The sequence below is a fragment of the Typopeltis vanoorti genome, chromosome 14 (genome assembly GCF_054136105.1).
Source record: "Typopeltis vanoorti isolate ZY-2024b chromosome 14, IOZ_Tvanoo_1.0, whole genome shotgun sequence".
Taxonomy (NCBI): Eukaryota; Metazoa; Arthropoda; class Arachnida; order Uropygi; family Thelyphonidae; genus Typopeltis; species Typopeltis vanoorti.
Window position 1 is genome coordinate 78,566,562 of NC_143562.1, and position 15,189 is coordinate 78,581,750.

At 36.0% G+C, this 15,189-nt stretch overlaps 2 protein-coding genes across 3 annotated transcripts in view; one reads left to right on the forward strand and one right to left on the reverse strand.

Moving 5' to 3' along the window:
- The window catches only part of LOC150099694 (mitochondrial outer membrane protein SLC25A46-like), a 153,887-nt gene that overhangs the window by 125,871 nt on the left and 12,827 nt on the right, over window positions 1-15,189 (forward strand). The gene's annotated exons all lie outside the window — the stretch shown is intronic.
- The window catches only part of Rlb1 (lysine-rich basic protein Rlb1), a 183,939-nt gene that overhangs the window by 57,250 nt on the left and 111,500 nt on the right, over window positions 1-15,189 (reverse strand). Inside the window, exon 7 of one of the 2 annotated variants that reach the window (XM_090403377.1) lies at window positions 2,525-2,617. In XM_090403377.1, the coding sequence (XP_090259503.1) occupies window positions 2,525-2,617 (93 nt within the window). Of the gene's footprint in view, window positions 1-2,380; window positions 2,618-15,189 lie in introns of those variants that run through there. The other variant, XM_090403376.1, reaches the window with a different exon arrangement.

The following is a 15,189-nucleotide window of genomic DNA, read 5'->3' on the forward strand; positions in this document are numbered from 1 at the left end:
GCTGCGTTAAGCCTTTTTGATTAAAGGTTGATAACAACTTGAAAAGGCTAACTCTGCAGTTAAAGAAAAGATCTCATAGGAAATCCAAAGAAAAGATCAAAAGAGATTGGAACAGGCCACTGGACCTAAATCCCTGAGAGATGATGATGATCTCATAGGAAATCATATATAGTTTTTGTTTTCCCATTACTTTTTTGAAATTCTTTATAGATAGATTTATCTGAAATACCAGGTTGAGAGTTGAAGAGAGAAGATAATTTTAGATGAGTGAAATTTAATTTTAAACTTTACAAGGTAAGTGTAATTCCTGTGTCCCTGCTACTTTTAAGAGAGGCTAACCAGTTAAGTTCACTAGATCAGTTTCCATTTACCATACTGTTTTAGCAAAAGTATTTAGGTGCTGGTTTAAGCTCGTCATTTTAACATTTTTATATTCTTTCACGCTTGATGTCTCTCTGACATAGGCAAAATATTGGAACTATTAAACAACACATTAAAAATATATGAAAACCTTCATGAAAGGTTAAAGTGAGCAATATGTGTTTGGAATGGTTGGGTGAGTCAGGAGGGCACCCTACCTAATTAGGGCTCTAGTCTTTTATCCACATATTTCAGTTAGTTTTGTGCTGTGTGTGTGTGTGTTACATCTCATTTGTACTTCCTGATGATGCTTCTGTAACTGAGAGGAAATATTAGAAGAATTAAATACTATTTATATTCGTTTTCTAGTACTGTTTCACTCCATTAAACTTTAATCATGAGTTTTTTTTCCAGCACTTAATTAGCCTTAACACACTTACTATCCCTATATTAGACATGTATCACATTTTATTTTGTAATGCAATATTTTAATAAAAGTGTATAATTATCAAATTCCTGATGCATACTCTGAGAGGGTGTAAAAGATATTATGATAAGTTGAAACTAAAATTGATGAGACAATTCAACAGGTTAGCCTTTCTCAAATGATGCCATGATAAGTGATATTATTCCTGCTTTTTCTCAAATTTAAAGAAATGTTATATTCGGCTAAGGCACATCATATTTATCGAGAGGCAAGTTTAGCGCTCCTACGGGAACAAATTTCTGCTACTCGCATAGAGCTTACCAAGTCAAATAGCACTATAATGGCTTTACACGAAGAACTATTTAATCTTTTAAATCCTGAACTGCGAACCATTCTATGTCACATCTCAGAAGTTTTGGTAAAAAAAAGAATTCACAAATATTAAAAGCAGGCACTTCAAAAAAAAATTGAAATCCTACAACAGCACCAACATACTATGCCCTGACTATAACTTCAATGTGATTGCTTGGTCATAAATTTATTTTCACAGCTGCTTACAGAAGCTAAAAACATTCTCAATATGGTCATAAGTTCACTGTTATGCCTAAACAAGTTCCAAAACTAGAAATTATGATGACCAGAGAACGGGGCATCATCTTCAATAGCCAGTAATGTGTGTTTAGACATAGCTAGCATCCTAAAGAAATCTATACCACCTAAAAGTAATATACCACAGAATAAAACAGCTCCTTTAAAAAAAAAAGTTATATAAGAATAAAAATATTGTGATTACTAAAACTGATAAGGGTAATGCCACAGTTATCATGAATCAAAAGGATTATAACAAAAAAATGCAGGATCTCCTAAGTGACAGTTTTACCAAATTATTGTTTAAGATCCCAATTTGTCTCAAAAGAAAAGTCTGTAAATTATTGAAAAAAAGTGACTTCTTGGCCCAAAGAAATCAAGAAAATAAAACCTGTTCATGTTAAACCATCATATTTATGGGGTACCTAAACTCCACAAATATAATATTCTCTTATGCCCTATAGTTGATAGCATAGACAGTCCTACTTAAACTTGCTCAGCAGTTAGCTAAGTTGCTGGCTTCCCTTTACTGGCAACTCCTTTACAGTTATCATGAATCAAAATATAAAAATATATTTTAATATATTAATAAAAATATAAAAAAATTCTGTCCATATCAAATCACTAGTTAAAAATGACATTACAAAGACAGACATAATGGTTAGTTTCGATGTCACGTCTTTATTTACTATGTACCACTAATACACTCTTGAATTAGTCTAATTTCTCCCCTTGATAATCTTCAAATTATTCAACTTCGCTTTGCATGCAGGTTACTTTACATAGCAAGGGAGGAAAACCTACAGACTAATACTATGACCCCCCCCTCACACACACACAGTATGGTAATACCATGATCCCCCCCCCCACACACACACACACATAGTTACATACAAGCCCCTTGTGTGGTCACACTTTGTTGATGTGTTTACCATTTGTTCCCATGGTCTTGTCCATGGGAACAAAGACACCTTGGATTTAGCCAACACACAAAATTTCACTTCACAGTAGAGAAAGAATTGAATAGCCGTTTGCCTTTTCTTGACAGATTAGTCACCCAGCTTTCAGAGTTATCTTTTTCTATTTATAGAAAAGCAATACACACAGGAAGATTACACAAACAATCACATCATCATCCAAAGCACTTACATATAGGGTTAGGGCTGTTTGTTCTAATGATGCAGCTGTTTCCACTGAACTTTAATACCTCTTCCATACTTTCCTGGCTAATGGCTACAGCTCCTACAAAACAGATAAAAAACTACATGGCCCACTTCCCCATTATCAAATGCACAAGAATGAAACACAACTATTCTTATTCCTTATATCCACGGTATATCTGAAAAGAAAGCCAAATTACTAAAAATAAAATCTCTGCACTACATGTTAAATTAGCAACTGTGATCCACTCTCCTAAGGATAAAATCTATTCCTTAGCATATCCTGGAGTGTATGAAGTTCCATGTGACTGTGTCTTGACCTACTATGGATAGGCAGGAAGATCTCTTAACATCTGCTTTGGAGAACATGAAGAAATATTATTTATATGGAAATTCCATGGAGTCAAAACATTCATGTCATGGTGGGAGACCCAATCTATCCATTAACACAACGTCTATCATATATCTCCTTAAACCTATTCACTGTTGTGGCACTCACAACCACCTCTGGCAATCCATTCCACTTTTTCACCACTCTCCAAGAAAAGAACCTAGTCTGGACACCTTTACTAACCACACTCTTAGATAGCTTCCAAGTGTGACCCCTTGTTTTTCTCCCTACTCCCCATGCATTGAAAAATTTGTGAATCTTATAGTATCACTTTAGTAACTTAAGTTTCTATCCCCTTTCTTCTGCCTGTCAACTAAACTCTAACTCACACACCCTCAGTCTAACCTCATAGGGAACATTCCACAGACCTGTCACTCATCTCTGAATCCTTTCCACCACCTTCTTCCCCAAGAAATGCAGATGACCAAATCTATGCACAGAAGTCAGCATGTGGCTGAATCATAGCCTTATAAAGAGGAATAACAACCTCCGTATCTTTACTTGTCAATGCTCTTCAGCATCCAAGCAATCCACTAAGCTATTTTGCCAACTCTTGCAATATGTCTTCTGAAATTCAAATCTCTATCCACCATCACTCCCATATCCCCAGCCTCATCAATTTCCTGTAAACTAGTACCATCAGTATGATATGAAGTGTGTAATCTTTTCATCCCGAGATGCATTACTTTACATGTTACAAACATTGAATTGCCAACCACTGCCCTTTGCCCAAACTGCTAATTTATTTAAATCATCTTGTAAGATATCTACATTTCCTTTATCAACTGCTGTTCTCCCTAGTTTTGCATTATAGGAAAACAACTTAATGTCTCCTTCAAATCTTCTGCTACATCATTAATATACAAATTAAAGAGTAGTGATCCTAGTACAGAGCCCTGGGACACTCCACTAGTCACCTTCATTTGCCTTGATTCCACTCCACCACATACCACCCTCAATATCCATTCCCATTTGCTCCAACTTATGTAATAGTTTTCCATGTGATATTCTGTCAAATGCCTTTGCGAAGTCCAGCAGTACTATGGTGTAGCCATTTCCTTATCCAGTTTTGCTGTCACCTTATTATAAAATGTGAATGTGAATTACTGAGGCAAGACCCAGCCTTTCACAAAGCCATGCCATGCCTATAAAGGATCATATTCCTATCCACCCATTCCTGAATTTTACTTTTAACCAACATTTCCAATACTTCAACCTCCACCCCAGAGATACTTGGTCTGTAATTTGCTACTTCTGTCCTTGGACACCTTTATGTAATAAAACTATCTTATCCTCTTTCCAGAGCTGAGACTTAGATTAAATAACTTGATCAGAGGCACTGCCAGTTCACTTGCACATTCTTGTAGCACACAAGCAAACATACCGTCCAGGCCTACTACTGTATTCACATTGCTGTTTTTCAATATACTGAGTACTTCTAATTCATCTACCTCAATGCTCACCTCAGTCTGTCACCTCAGTAACTGCAAAGTCACCACCTAGATAATATACTAGTACCTTTGTAAAGTGATTACTTTGTAACTGAACTATTTCTTCTGCTTCTGTCACTCTTCTACCATTAGCACTGAGTAAAGTTATCTTTCCATAATCATTCTTTCTCTTACTTGCTATATAGCAAAAGAACTCTTGGATTTATTTTTGTCCTGCTTAGCTAATTTTCTCTTGAAATCTGATTTAGCCTTCCTTACTATACTAGTTACCCATTGCTTGTGCTTTATACTGCTCGTGGGCATACTGATCAGCTGATTGTTATATTCCTTCCACAATGCTTTCTTTCTTAACTCCTACTTTATATTGCTACTCATCTGCTTAATCCCTACTCAGTTTATACTCCTGATCCTGGGTATGGATCAGGAGTATAAACTGAGCATTCTGATACATGCACTCTGATACTTCCTTGCTCAAACAATCCTTGATTGCTTCCCATGCACTAATGACATTCATTCCATGTAGTTATGCCATGGCACTGCTCCAAGTTGTCTCCTAAATTTGTCATGATTGCTAGCTTTGTAGTTCTGCATAAACCCTTTCTTGACTGAAATTTCCACATGTTGATTAACCTACCAGGACACTTTCCCTGATCAAAGAGATCATACCGTAGTTATTGGTAGATCTTCTGATGCTGTTACCAGATCCAATACTCTCAAACACCTGGTCTCTTCTATCACATGCTGTTTCAGGTAATTATCCCTTAATAAAACTGTGTAAATTCCATTTCCATTTTGCCATGTGCCCTTTCCTCCTTCCAATCTATACCACCATAGCTGAAGTCTCCCATGTTAATTGCTCAGCCAGCACTCATTGTGCTAATATGTTGATGCATGTTGTCCACATCTTCTGTACCTCCAGGTCTATAGCAGCAACCAACAATACATTTTGTCCTATTGGCCTCTATCTCACACCAAATAGCCTCAAATGAACCATTTCCATCAGATGTACAATCTTCCTTAACTTCTATTTTTGTTGGTTGAAGCTCTTCAGCTATCATCAATAATATTCCTCCTCCTGCCCCGTTTCTTCTATCTTCTCTGAAAATACAATATCCATTACATTTTATCCATGTAGCTATGTCATTCTTAAATAAACTACATCATTCATAAATACATCCTCTGCCATTATTATGATGAGTCTGGACTGGTAGACCACACTTTGGATGCCCCTTCAGACAGTATTAGATGGAAGAAAGCCAGTGTACTTTATAGAAGCCATTACAGATTAGAAAGATTATTTTTAGAGTCAGCCATGGCTATGAAGCATTTTCCTAATCTGAACAAATATGGTTGCATTAATTTGCCAAAAATTTGGGAGATTTATGTTAAAATCAACTCTTATATAACTGTAATCTTTCTTTTTTACAACATTAGAAGGCACCAAATTAGGACTTTAGATCTTTTGTCCATTACAGTTTGAATTGTTTCACTTACTCATTTGCTGCATGTTAACTAACATGTAGTGTGCCCTGAAGATGCTGTTTTGAAATCCAGCAAAATATAAGCCAGTTAATAAACATCTTATTTTTTATAAATTAGTTTGTTTGGTGTTGTAATAACATTAAAATAAGTTGAGATATTATGATAATACTATATGAAAAAGTTAAATTATTACGAACTTTCTATCAACAATTTTTTTACAGATTCTTCTCTCTCGAGACTCCAATATTATCAGAACTTATGTTTCTGTCTTCTAAGGGTCTGAGTCTTCTTCCTGCCTTCCTGGAAAACACTCTTTTTGCTAACCATTCTTCTTTAGTCACCTTACTATCTCAGACAGCTTTGCTCACACACATTCCTGAATGATAACAATGTGAAGTTCTTTCCTAATATCCTTGTATTTAAAGTGATACTGCCATCGGGGCTATCTGTTCACTCTCCTAATCCTAATCCTTTCTAGAACTCTCATCTTTGAGTCTTCAGGTTTTGCTAAGTGGTTTATTTCTAATCTAAGCTCTTAGATCCATATTTTAATATTGGTTTGAACACTGTCTTGTTTACAGCTAGTTTAGTGTTTTGACTAATTTCACTCTTATACCATATAAATTTATTATTTGCCATCTTCACTAAAAATTGCTCCAAATAGCTGAAATGTTTTACTTGTTCTATAGGTTCACCATTCAGGATACAGTTGATGTTTCCAGTGTTTCTGCCCATTTTCATTGTCTTTGTCTTTTAATTTACTGAGTTATATAATTTAGTCAGGGAATCCAGCAAAAATTAATGAACTGAGATTAACATTTTTTGATAATAGGTTTAATGCCACTTCATAATATGATCCATATAGATGTAAAACATTCCTATTCACACCACATAACTAGCATTTTGGAATGCTTTTCTCTTGGCAGTGATATAAATACAGATCCTTGTTATATTTCCTCAATTTCTCAACTGCTAATCGTAAAGTAAAAATCTAATCCAGGTAACCTCTGTTTGGCCTGGATCCAGCTTCCCTTCAACAATTTTTCTTAGGTATGCTTAGATAAATCTTACCAGGTATACTCAGTAGGGAAATTCCTCTCTCAGTGTTCTCCCCAGAAATTTTTACCAGCCGGGTGGAATGAAGCATTAGCCGGGCATACAAAAAAAGATACTGCACAGTATTTTCTATTATTTGTAAATATAACCCCTCTAATAACAGTGAAAGCTTCAGAATTTCAGTTTACTATTATCTTCATGGAATACCACCAACTAAAAGCTGACATCAATATAATATTAATATTGTAAATATAATTTTAGTGTTTGTTACATACTAAATAAACTTCAAATGCAAAAAGTTTCCATCATATTTAACTGAAAAATGTAAATTCCAACATCCATATAAACAAACAAATCTTAGCATAAACAAGTGAATCTTCAATAAAATATTATAAAAACACATAATTAAAATTTCTAATAAAATTAAAATAGTAATTTTATTAGAAATTGCTTCAAACAACGATAATATTTTATATAGTAATTATAACAAACAAGACTAGAATTTTTCTTATTTTCTCATTAAGTAATGAAAAACCTAGTAATGCTCACAGCTTAAAATTCTATACATTAATTCTTCTTAGAAGCCCAGTTGTCAGCAACTTTTTTGTAATTAAAATCTGTTGGATCTGGTCCCTCCAGTGAAATCAGCATCAGATTATTTAGAGTGTTCTGACTATGTGATTCCTCATACAGGTTTTTATCCTTTTTAATGCAGAGAAACCCCTTTCACATTCAGCTGTGCTCATGGGTATGGCCAGTCCAACAGCAGCTAGTTTTGCTAAATTTGGAAAAGACTCTTTGAGTTCAGATGTGTTGCTAATTTCAGCAGTATTTGTCTTGGATCTAGATTTTTGTATGACTGTCCATTAATCATTTTTGATGCAACTGCCCATTCTAGTATAGTACTTTCATAGTTTAAAACTGCAGAACTTCCATTTCTAGAATAATAATCAAAAAGAATCTCAGGAGCCTAAAGCAGGAAATGATTGGCATATCTGGAAATCTTGCTTCTAGGTGTTTAATAACTGTGCCTATGTATTTATCATATATTGTAGTCTTAAACGTAATAACATAGAATCTGAATAATCAATGTGAAGGTCTGACCATTCACCTGAAAGATGCTGATGAAGATTTTGAAAATGACTGCCAGGAGTGTCTTTCAATTCCATGATGGATAGTTTTCTGGTTTCTAAGACTGGCTCTATTTCAGTTAAGTCAACATCTTGCCTTTGCTATGATCTAGACAAGTTAGATAAATGTCGTAACACATCTGAAAGCATTATTAAACCTTCAGCTGATATCATTTCATTCGGTGGCCTCTCTTTCCAATGCAGCTATAACACTCACCATGCATTCTCTTAGAGACTGTATTGCAGAATCATGAGACAGCCATCTAGTGTCACTAGCCATTTTAAGTTTAATCTGAGGACTGTTTTCAGTATATTTTGGATTTAGGTTAAACCAGCCATCCTGACTGAGGAATTTTGGAAGAAGAAAAACAATTGCTTTAAGATATCATTAAACACTACTAAATAAGGCACTTCAGCAGCTGCTTGGGCACCACTAGCAAGAGCCAGTCAGTGGTTTACACAATGACAGTTGGCCATGAGTCCATCTGTTTTATCTTTGAGCAGTTTTGCAACTCCCTTTTGCTTTTCAATCATGACAGCTGCTCCACCAGATCCTAGTCCCACCAGATTTCAAGTTTTTAAGCCTAGACTGTCAAAGGTGGGGTGCTTAAGGGTCAAAGCTGTATAACTGAGAGGAGACCTCCACATAGCCTTTAAAGGAATGCGGAGAACCGACCAGGGCTTCTGACCTAATGTCCAATCCTCACCTTCTCGTGGTGCACCCTGTTGGGTATCTACTTTGATACTGAACGAACGAGGATGGGCTGGCAATTTGGGATTTAGCCGACCAAATTGTATTCTTATTGGTTAAACCAAAATAAAAAATGATGGTACAACATGACAAAATTTCATGCCGGCTGGGGCGTCGCCTGGTTAAACAAGGCCCCCATTGTTTTTGCCAGGGAACCAGGGCGAACAGCGAAAAGTCAGCTACTGGAACAAATCTGAAAACAAACCACAACTCAACATCACCAGAGTTAAAGATCGGTACTATCAACGTAAGAAGCCTGAATGGCAAAGAAATGGAGCTAGCTGAGGAATTAGATAAGTACCAGATCGACATAATAGGGGTGACTGAAACAAAAAAGACCAAAACTGGTGAGATCTTTCTGAGCAATAAATACAAAATGTTATATTCAGGCAATAACAATCAAGGAAAAGAAGGAGTAGCCATAGTATTCAACACAAAATACGAGGCTAATCTTCTTGAATGGCAGTCAGTCTCAAGTAGAGTAATGTGGGCAAATATGAGAATGGGGAACTGGACAATGAGACTTATTTGTGCCTATGGTCCCACAGAAGGTTCTACTAAGGTAGAAGTGGAGGAATTTTTTGAGGCTTTAGAAAAAGCAACTGACACAATGAAAAAGGAAAAGTTGGTCCTTGTTGGGGATCTAAATAGTAGAGTAGGAAATGATTGTGAGACATACAAAAATATTTTGGGAAAATTTGGAGAAAAGAGCAAAGCTAATAATAATGGCAAATATCTGTTGGATTTCTACTCAGAACATGGACTGGTTATTACTAACACCATGTTCCAACATAAAAATGTGCACAAATTCACATGGAGAAAAGAGGCTAGGAATAAGAAAAGTCTCATTGACTATGTTATTGTTGATAGTGATGTTTTCTCCCTGGTGCAGGACACCAGAGTGTACAGAGGATTTGAAATTGGAAGTGATCACTATTTAGTCTTGAGCAGGATAAAATTGAATTTCATATTGAAAAGAATAACATGTAAGAAAGTTTTAAAGCGAATAAAAGTTGAGCAGCTCTCAGATGTAAACTGTAGACTAAAATACAGAAATATTATTGAAAAGAAAATGAAAGAGTTTGAGAACAGGAATCAAACCTTGGAGATTCAGTGGCAAACTCTAAAGGAAACATTGATTGATTCTGCCAGAGAGGCATGTGGTGAGGTTGTGTGCAAAGATAAAAAAATCAGAACTCCCTGGTGGACACAGGAAGTTAAAGAGGCAGTGAAGGAAAAGAAGAAAGCATATCAAAAGTTCCTGGCAAATAAGTCAGCTTTTACTCTTACAGAATACAGAGACAAATGTAAGAAAGCTAAACAGTGTGTAAAACTAGCTAAACAAAAGTCATGGGAGGACTTTGGCAAGAATATAGAAAATAAATATCAAGAAGGTGGCAAAATATTCTGGAGGTTGTTGAAGAAGCTTAGGAATGGAGGAAAGAGTGCTGTAAAAGGAATTAGAGATGATAAAGGTGAAATGAAAACAGGAGAAAAAGATATCCTTGAAGTATGGAGTAATTACTTTGAAAAACTGCTAAATGAAACAAGCAGTGATGACAGCACAGTGATAAAAAACACTGACCAGGCATGCAGTCAGGAATACATATCCATACTTGAAGTAGAAAAAGCCATCAAAGGCTTGAAATGTGGAAAGGCAGCAATAGTAGATGATATTCGACCAGAAATGCTGAAGTATGGTGGTATAAGAGTCTTACAGTGGCTGCACTGCATAGTTCAGAAAGCCTGGACAGAGGGACGAATTCCCGATGATTGGAGTAGAGCTCTCATAGTACCCATATATAAAAAGGGAAATAAAACTGAACGTGAGAATTACAGAGGTATTTCCCTACTGAGTGTTCCTGGCAAGATCTATGCAAGTATACTTGAGAAACGGTTGAGAAGAATTGTGGAAGAAAAGCTTGGTGAAGAACAAGCTGGATTCAGGCCAAATAGAGGGTGTCAGGATCAGATCTTCACTTTACGACAAATAGTCGAGAAAGCATGGGAATATAACAAAGATCTGTATTTAAGTTTTGTCGATTTGGAAAAGGCATATGACAAGGTGCCAAGAGAGAAGCTATTCAATACGCTGCAGTTATATGGTGTCAATGGGGCATTATATCAAGCAATACTTAGTCTTTATTTGAGTTGTGAGTCTGCAGTTAGAATTGAAGGAAGTACAGGAAGATGGTTTAATGTTAAATCTGGTGTGAGACAAGGATGTACGTTATCCCCTCTGTTATTCATTATCTATATGGATCACATTATGAAGGAATGTGGTATTAAACCTGATATCAAAATTGGAGATGTTAATGTCAGCTCTTTGCTTTATGCGGATGATGTTATACTTCTAAATAAATCCGCTACAAGTCTGCAAGATTCTCTGACTAAATTGAATAGCTGTTGTAATAGATATGGTATGAAGGTCAGCAATAAAAAGACAAAGACAATGAAAATAGGCAGAATCATTGAAAATGTCAACTGTGTTGTGAATGGAAAACCTGTGGAACAAGTAAAACATTTCAGCTACTTAGGCACAATTTTTACTGAAGATGGTAAACTAAATATAGAAATAGACAACAGAATCAGCAAAGCTGGTATCGTGGGAAGTCAATTGAATAAATTCATATGGAATAAGAAAGAAATTAGTCGGAACACTAAATTAGCTGTATACAAGACTGTGTTCAAACCAATTTTAACTTATGAATCTGAGAGCTGGGTCAGAAGTAAAACACTTGACCAAAGACTAGAGACCGCAGATATGAGAGTCCTGAGAAAGATTAGATGCGTGAACAGACGGCATCAATGGCAATATCATATTAAAAATGAGGATATTAGGAAAGAACTTGACATTGTCAGCATCCAGGAATGCGTTAGCAGAGCTAATCTCAGATGGTATGGTCACTTAAATAGAATGGGAGAGGAAAGATTAGCAAAACAAGTGTTCTCTGCCAGGTTGGCAGGAAAACGACCCAGAGGAAGACCAAGATATAGGTGGATTGATACGGTACAAAGTGCCTTAGACAATAGAAATATAAGATCTGATAATGTTGGAGTCTTGACAAGTAACAGACTGATTTGGAGGAAAATTGTAGATAGGAAGTTAGTAATGATGTAATTTTTTCATGTAGTACTGTCATATCCTGTACACCCCTTGAGGGTACATGGCAGGAATTTGATGATGATGATGATGATGACTGTCAAAGGTTTCAATTACTTTGTTATAGTCTCAGCTTTGCCATCAGTGATATTGCAAGTTGATACAAAACTAACCCTGACCTCTTTTCTAAGTCGACAAACATATTTAATGTACACAATCAGCTGTTTTAAAACTGAGATGTCTGTAGTTTCATCACATAAAACACTGAAATAATCTGCAGAATGTATATTTTTCAGTATTTCAGATCTAATTTCTGATGCTAAAATATCAGTCAATTCTTGCATTATTCTTTCTGAGGTATAATGTGCATTTTTACCAACGTTAAGATGTTCTAAGTAGGAACAGCCCATAGCCTTGCAATTCTCAAGCAATTTTTCAAATAATGTATGTGGTAATTCATTTTTTCAAATAATGTAGTATGTAGTAATTCATTTTTTGCTAACCAATACATAGATCTTAAAGCTCCCAGAAAAGCATCTCTCTCTCTGCTAGTTATTCAAAATTGAAATTGATTTTTCAATTTGCCCTATTCCAGTTTCTTCTAGTATACGTTTTTCAATTATATCTGAACAAGAATCAGTGTGTAGACAGACTTATGTGTTCGTCGTACATGTTGTTTATTTTTTAATGGTATATATTAGAACACAGAAAAATAAGTAAATAATTAATTTATTAACTTATTGTTGATATTTCGCTGGTGTTATAACCAGCATCTTCAGAGCACGAAAACACAGTTTGTCACAATACGCGAGACTATAACAACATGGTGTAATCAATGGACTAGTTAAACAAAATTGTAGCAGCAATTGTAAGAAGTGAATTTGAATAGTTCAAATACACTTCCCCCTGTTATATTTGAACTATTCAAATTCACAATACATGCAGGATATTTCACATGGAAATGGAAAATATACAAACAAATAGATGGGACAGCCATGCCCCCGCCCCCACACACACACCCAACTTTTACATAGAACACCTGGAAAAACTAGCAATCAATCAGCCACTCTCAAACCAACACTATGTTGACAATGTGCTTGTTATTTGGCCACATGGCCCAGCAGAGACATTGGAAACATTCTTAGCGCATTTAAATAGCCAACATCCAAAAATCTGCTTTACAATGGAACTGGAAGCTAATAACCGTCTGCCCTTCCTTGATACACTGATCACATGTCTTCCAGATGGTTCCTTATCATTTTCAGTTTTTAGAAAACCCACACATACAGGGAGATATTTACACAAACAATCACACCATCACCCTTCTCAACAATATGGCATTTTAAAAACGCTAACCCACAGAGCGAGAGCAACCTGTTCCAATGACAATGCTCTTGCTGCTGAACTGGCTCACTTACGCCACACCTTCTTGGCCAATGGCTATAATCCCCATAAGATAAACAAAATACTAAACGCTCCTAAGAAACCCCTCCCACTATCCACCACAGAGAACTACAACAAAACAGTCACCATCCCATACTAAAGGCACATCCGAAAAGATTTCAAGAATTCTTAATAAACATGAACTATGCACCACGCTCAGACCGTGTGGCAAATTAGCAACCCTTATTCGCTCACCCAAGGACAGCATTCCCCCTTTATCACATCCAGGAGTCTACGAGGTACCCTGCTCACGTAATCAAGCCTACTACGGTCAAACTGGAAGAACTGTGAATATCCGCATCAGCGAACACAAAAGATACATCCGGCATTATCACTATGGCAAGTCGGGCCTAGCAGACCATGCTCTGGATACCCCCTGCACACACACACAGGATCAACTGGAAGAACACAAAAGTACTGCACAGAAGCTCTTAAAAGTCGGAGAAATTGTTCTTAAAGGCAACAGAAGCCCTGAAACACACTCCAAATCTCAACAAATATGGCCGTATAAATTTGCCTAAAATCTGGGAGACAGTCATCTTAAGAAAAAACTAGTACCGGTTTTTTTCTCTGTTTAGGACTCTAGTCTTATGTGATAACTGCAATTTTTTTTTTTTTTTCAGACAGAGGGTGCAAAATCAGGACTCTAGTCTTTTTGTTGCTGTTACAATTTTGTTCAACTAGTCCGTTGATTACACTATGTTGTTATAGTCTCGTGTATTGTGGCAAACTGTGTTTTTGTGCTCTGAAGATGCTGGTTATCACACCAGCGAAATATCAACAATAAGTTAATAAATTAATTATTTACTTATTTTTCTGTGTTCTAATATATACTGTTAAAAAATAAACAACAAGAATCAGTGTGTTACTTGCTTTGTTCATGGTCAACCAAGCTTTCTTTTCGAAGTCTTGTGCATGGCATAGTTATCCAAGTCACTTCCTTGTTTTGGGTCGTCTCTTTCCATATTTTATACATGTGGAACACATCATTCCATTATCTTTCACCACTAACCAATGGAATTTTTTAAAACCACTCACTGTTAATACCTGATAAGCGGTGTTTAGACGCACATTTTACATTTGAAAGAGACTGCAGAAATCAACGATTCTGTTATTGGTTTGGTGTCTTCGCTACTATGCTTATCTGTTTCATCTTTCTTAAAATAACTTAAGAGCGTGGTTTTCTGACTTGGCTTTTTACTCATTATGGGGTAATTTAATAAATACAAAATATCATTGTTATTAAATCAATCAGAACAAATCACTGAATTGTGCACTGACAGTAATACCCGAGACACATAACGCACGTTATTTCGGTCCTTATTTACAGTCTTAACTCCTCCACTTTAAAGGCTCACAACTCTGATTCCTTTTTCAGAATCTTCTATTAATATGCCCCCGATTGTCATACAAAAACTTAATTTCCTAAGAACAAAATTTTGCCTGCCTGCGTTCTTAAACTTCCATTAGCTCTCTTTTGTTTATCTTCCCTTCTCTGACACCGAATGCTTTCTTGTTGTTTCGTTACGATATTGAACGCTCTCTCTGTCAATCACCCATCAAACTCCTCGATGAGCATGCACACTCCATGAAAGTGGCAAGCAAGAAGTTATGTATAATGGCTGACGTGTTGTCTCTATTAGCGTTACGAGAATGTCTTTACAAAACACGGCACTTAATAATTTTAAACTCAATCCTGTTCCTTTACCACAATAAAATTTCTGATAGTAATACAACTATCTAAATCCAGTAAGTACATAATTATTTTTTAAATGCTTCACATTTCATTTTGACAAAATAACATCAATAACGTGCTTATCGCAAGTGCCAGCAATGTGTGTTATGAA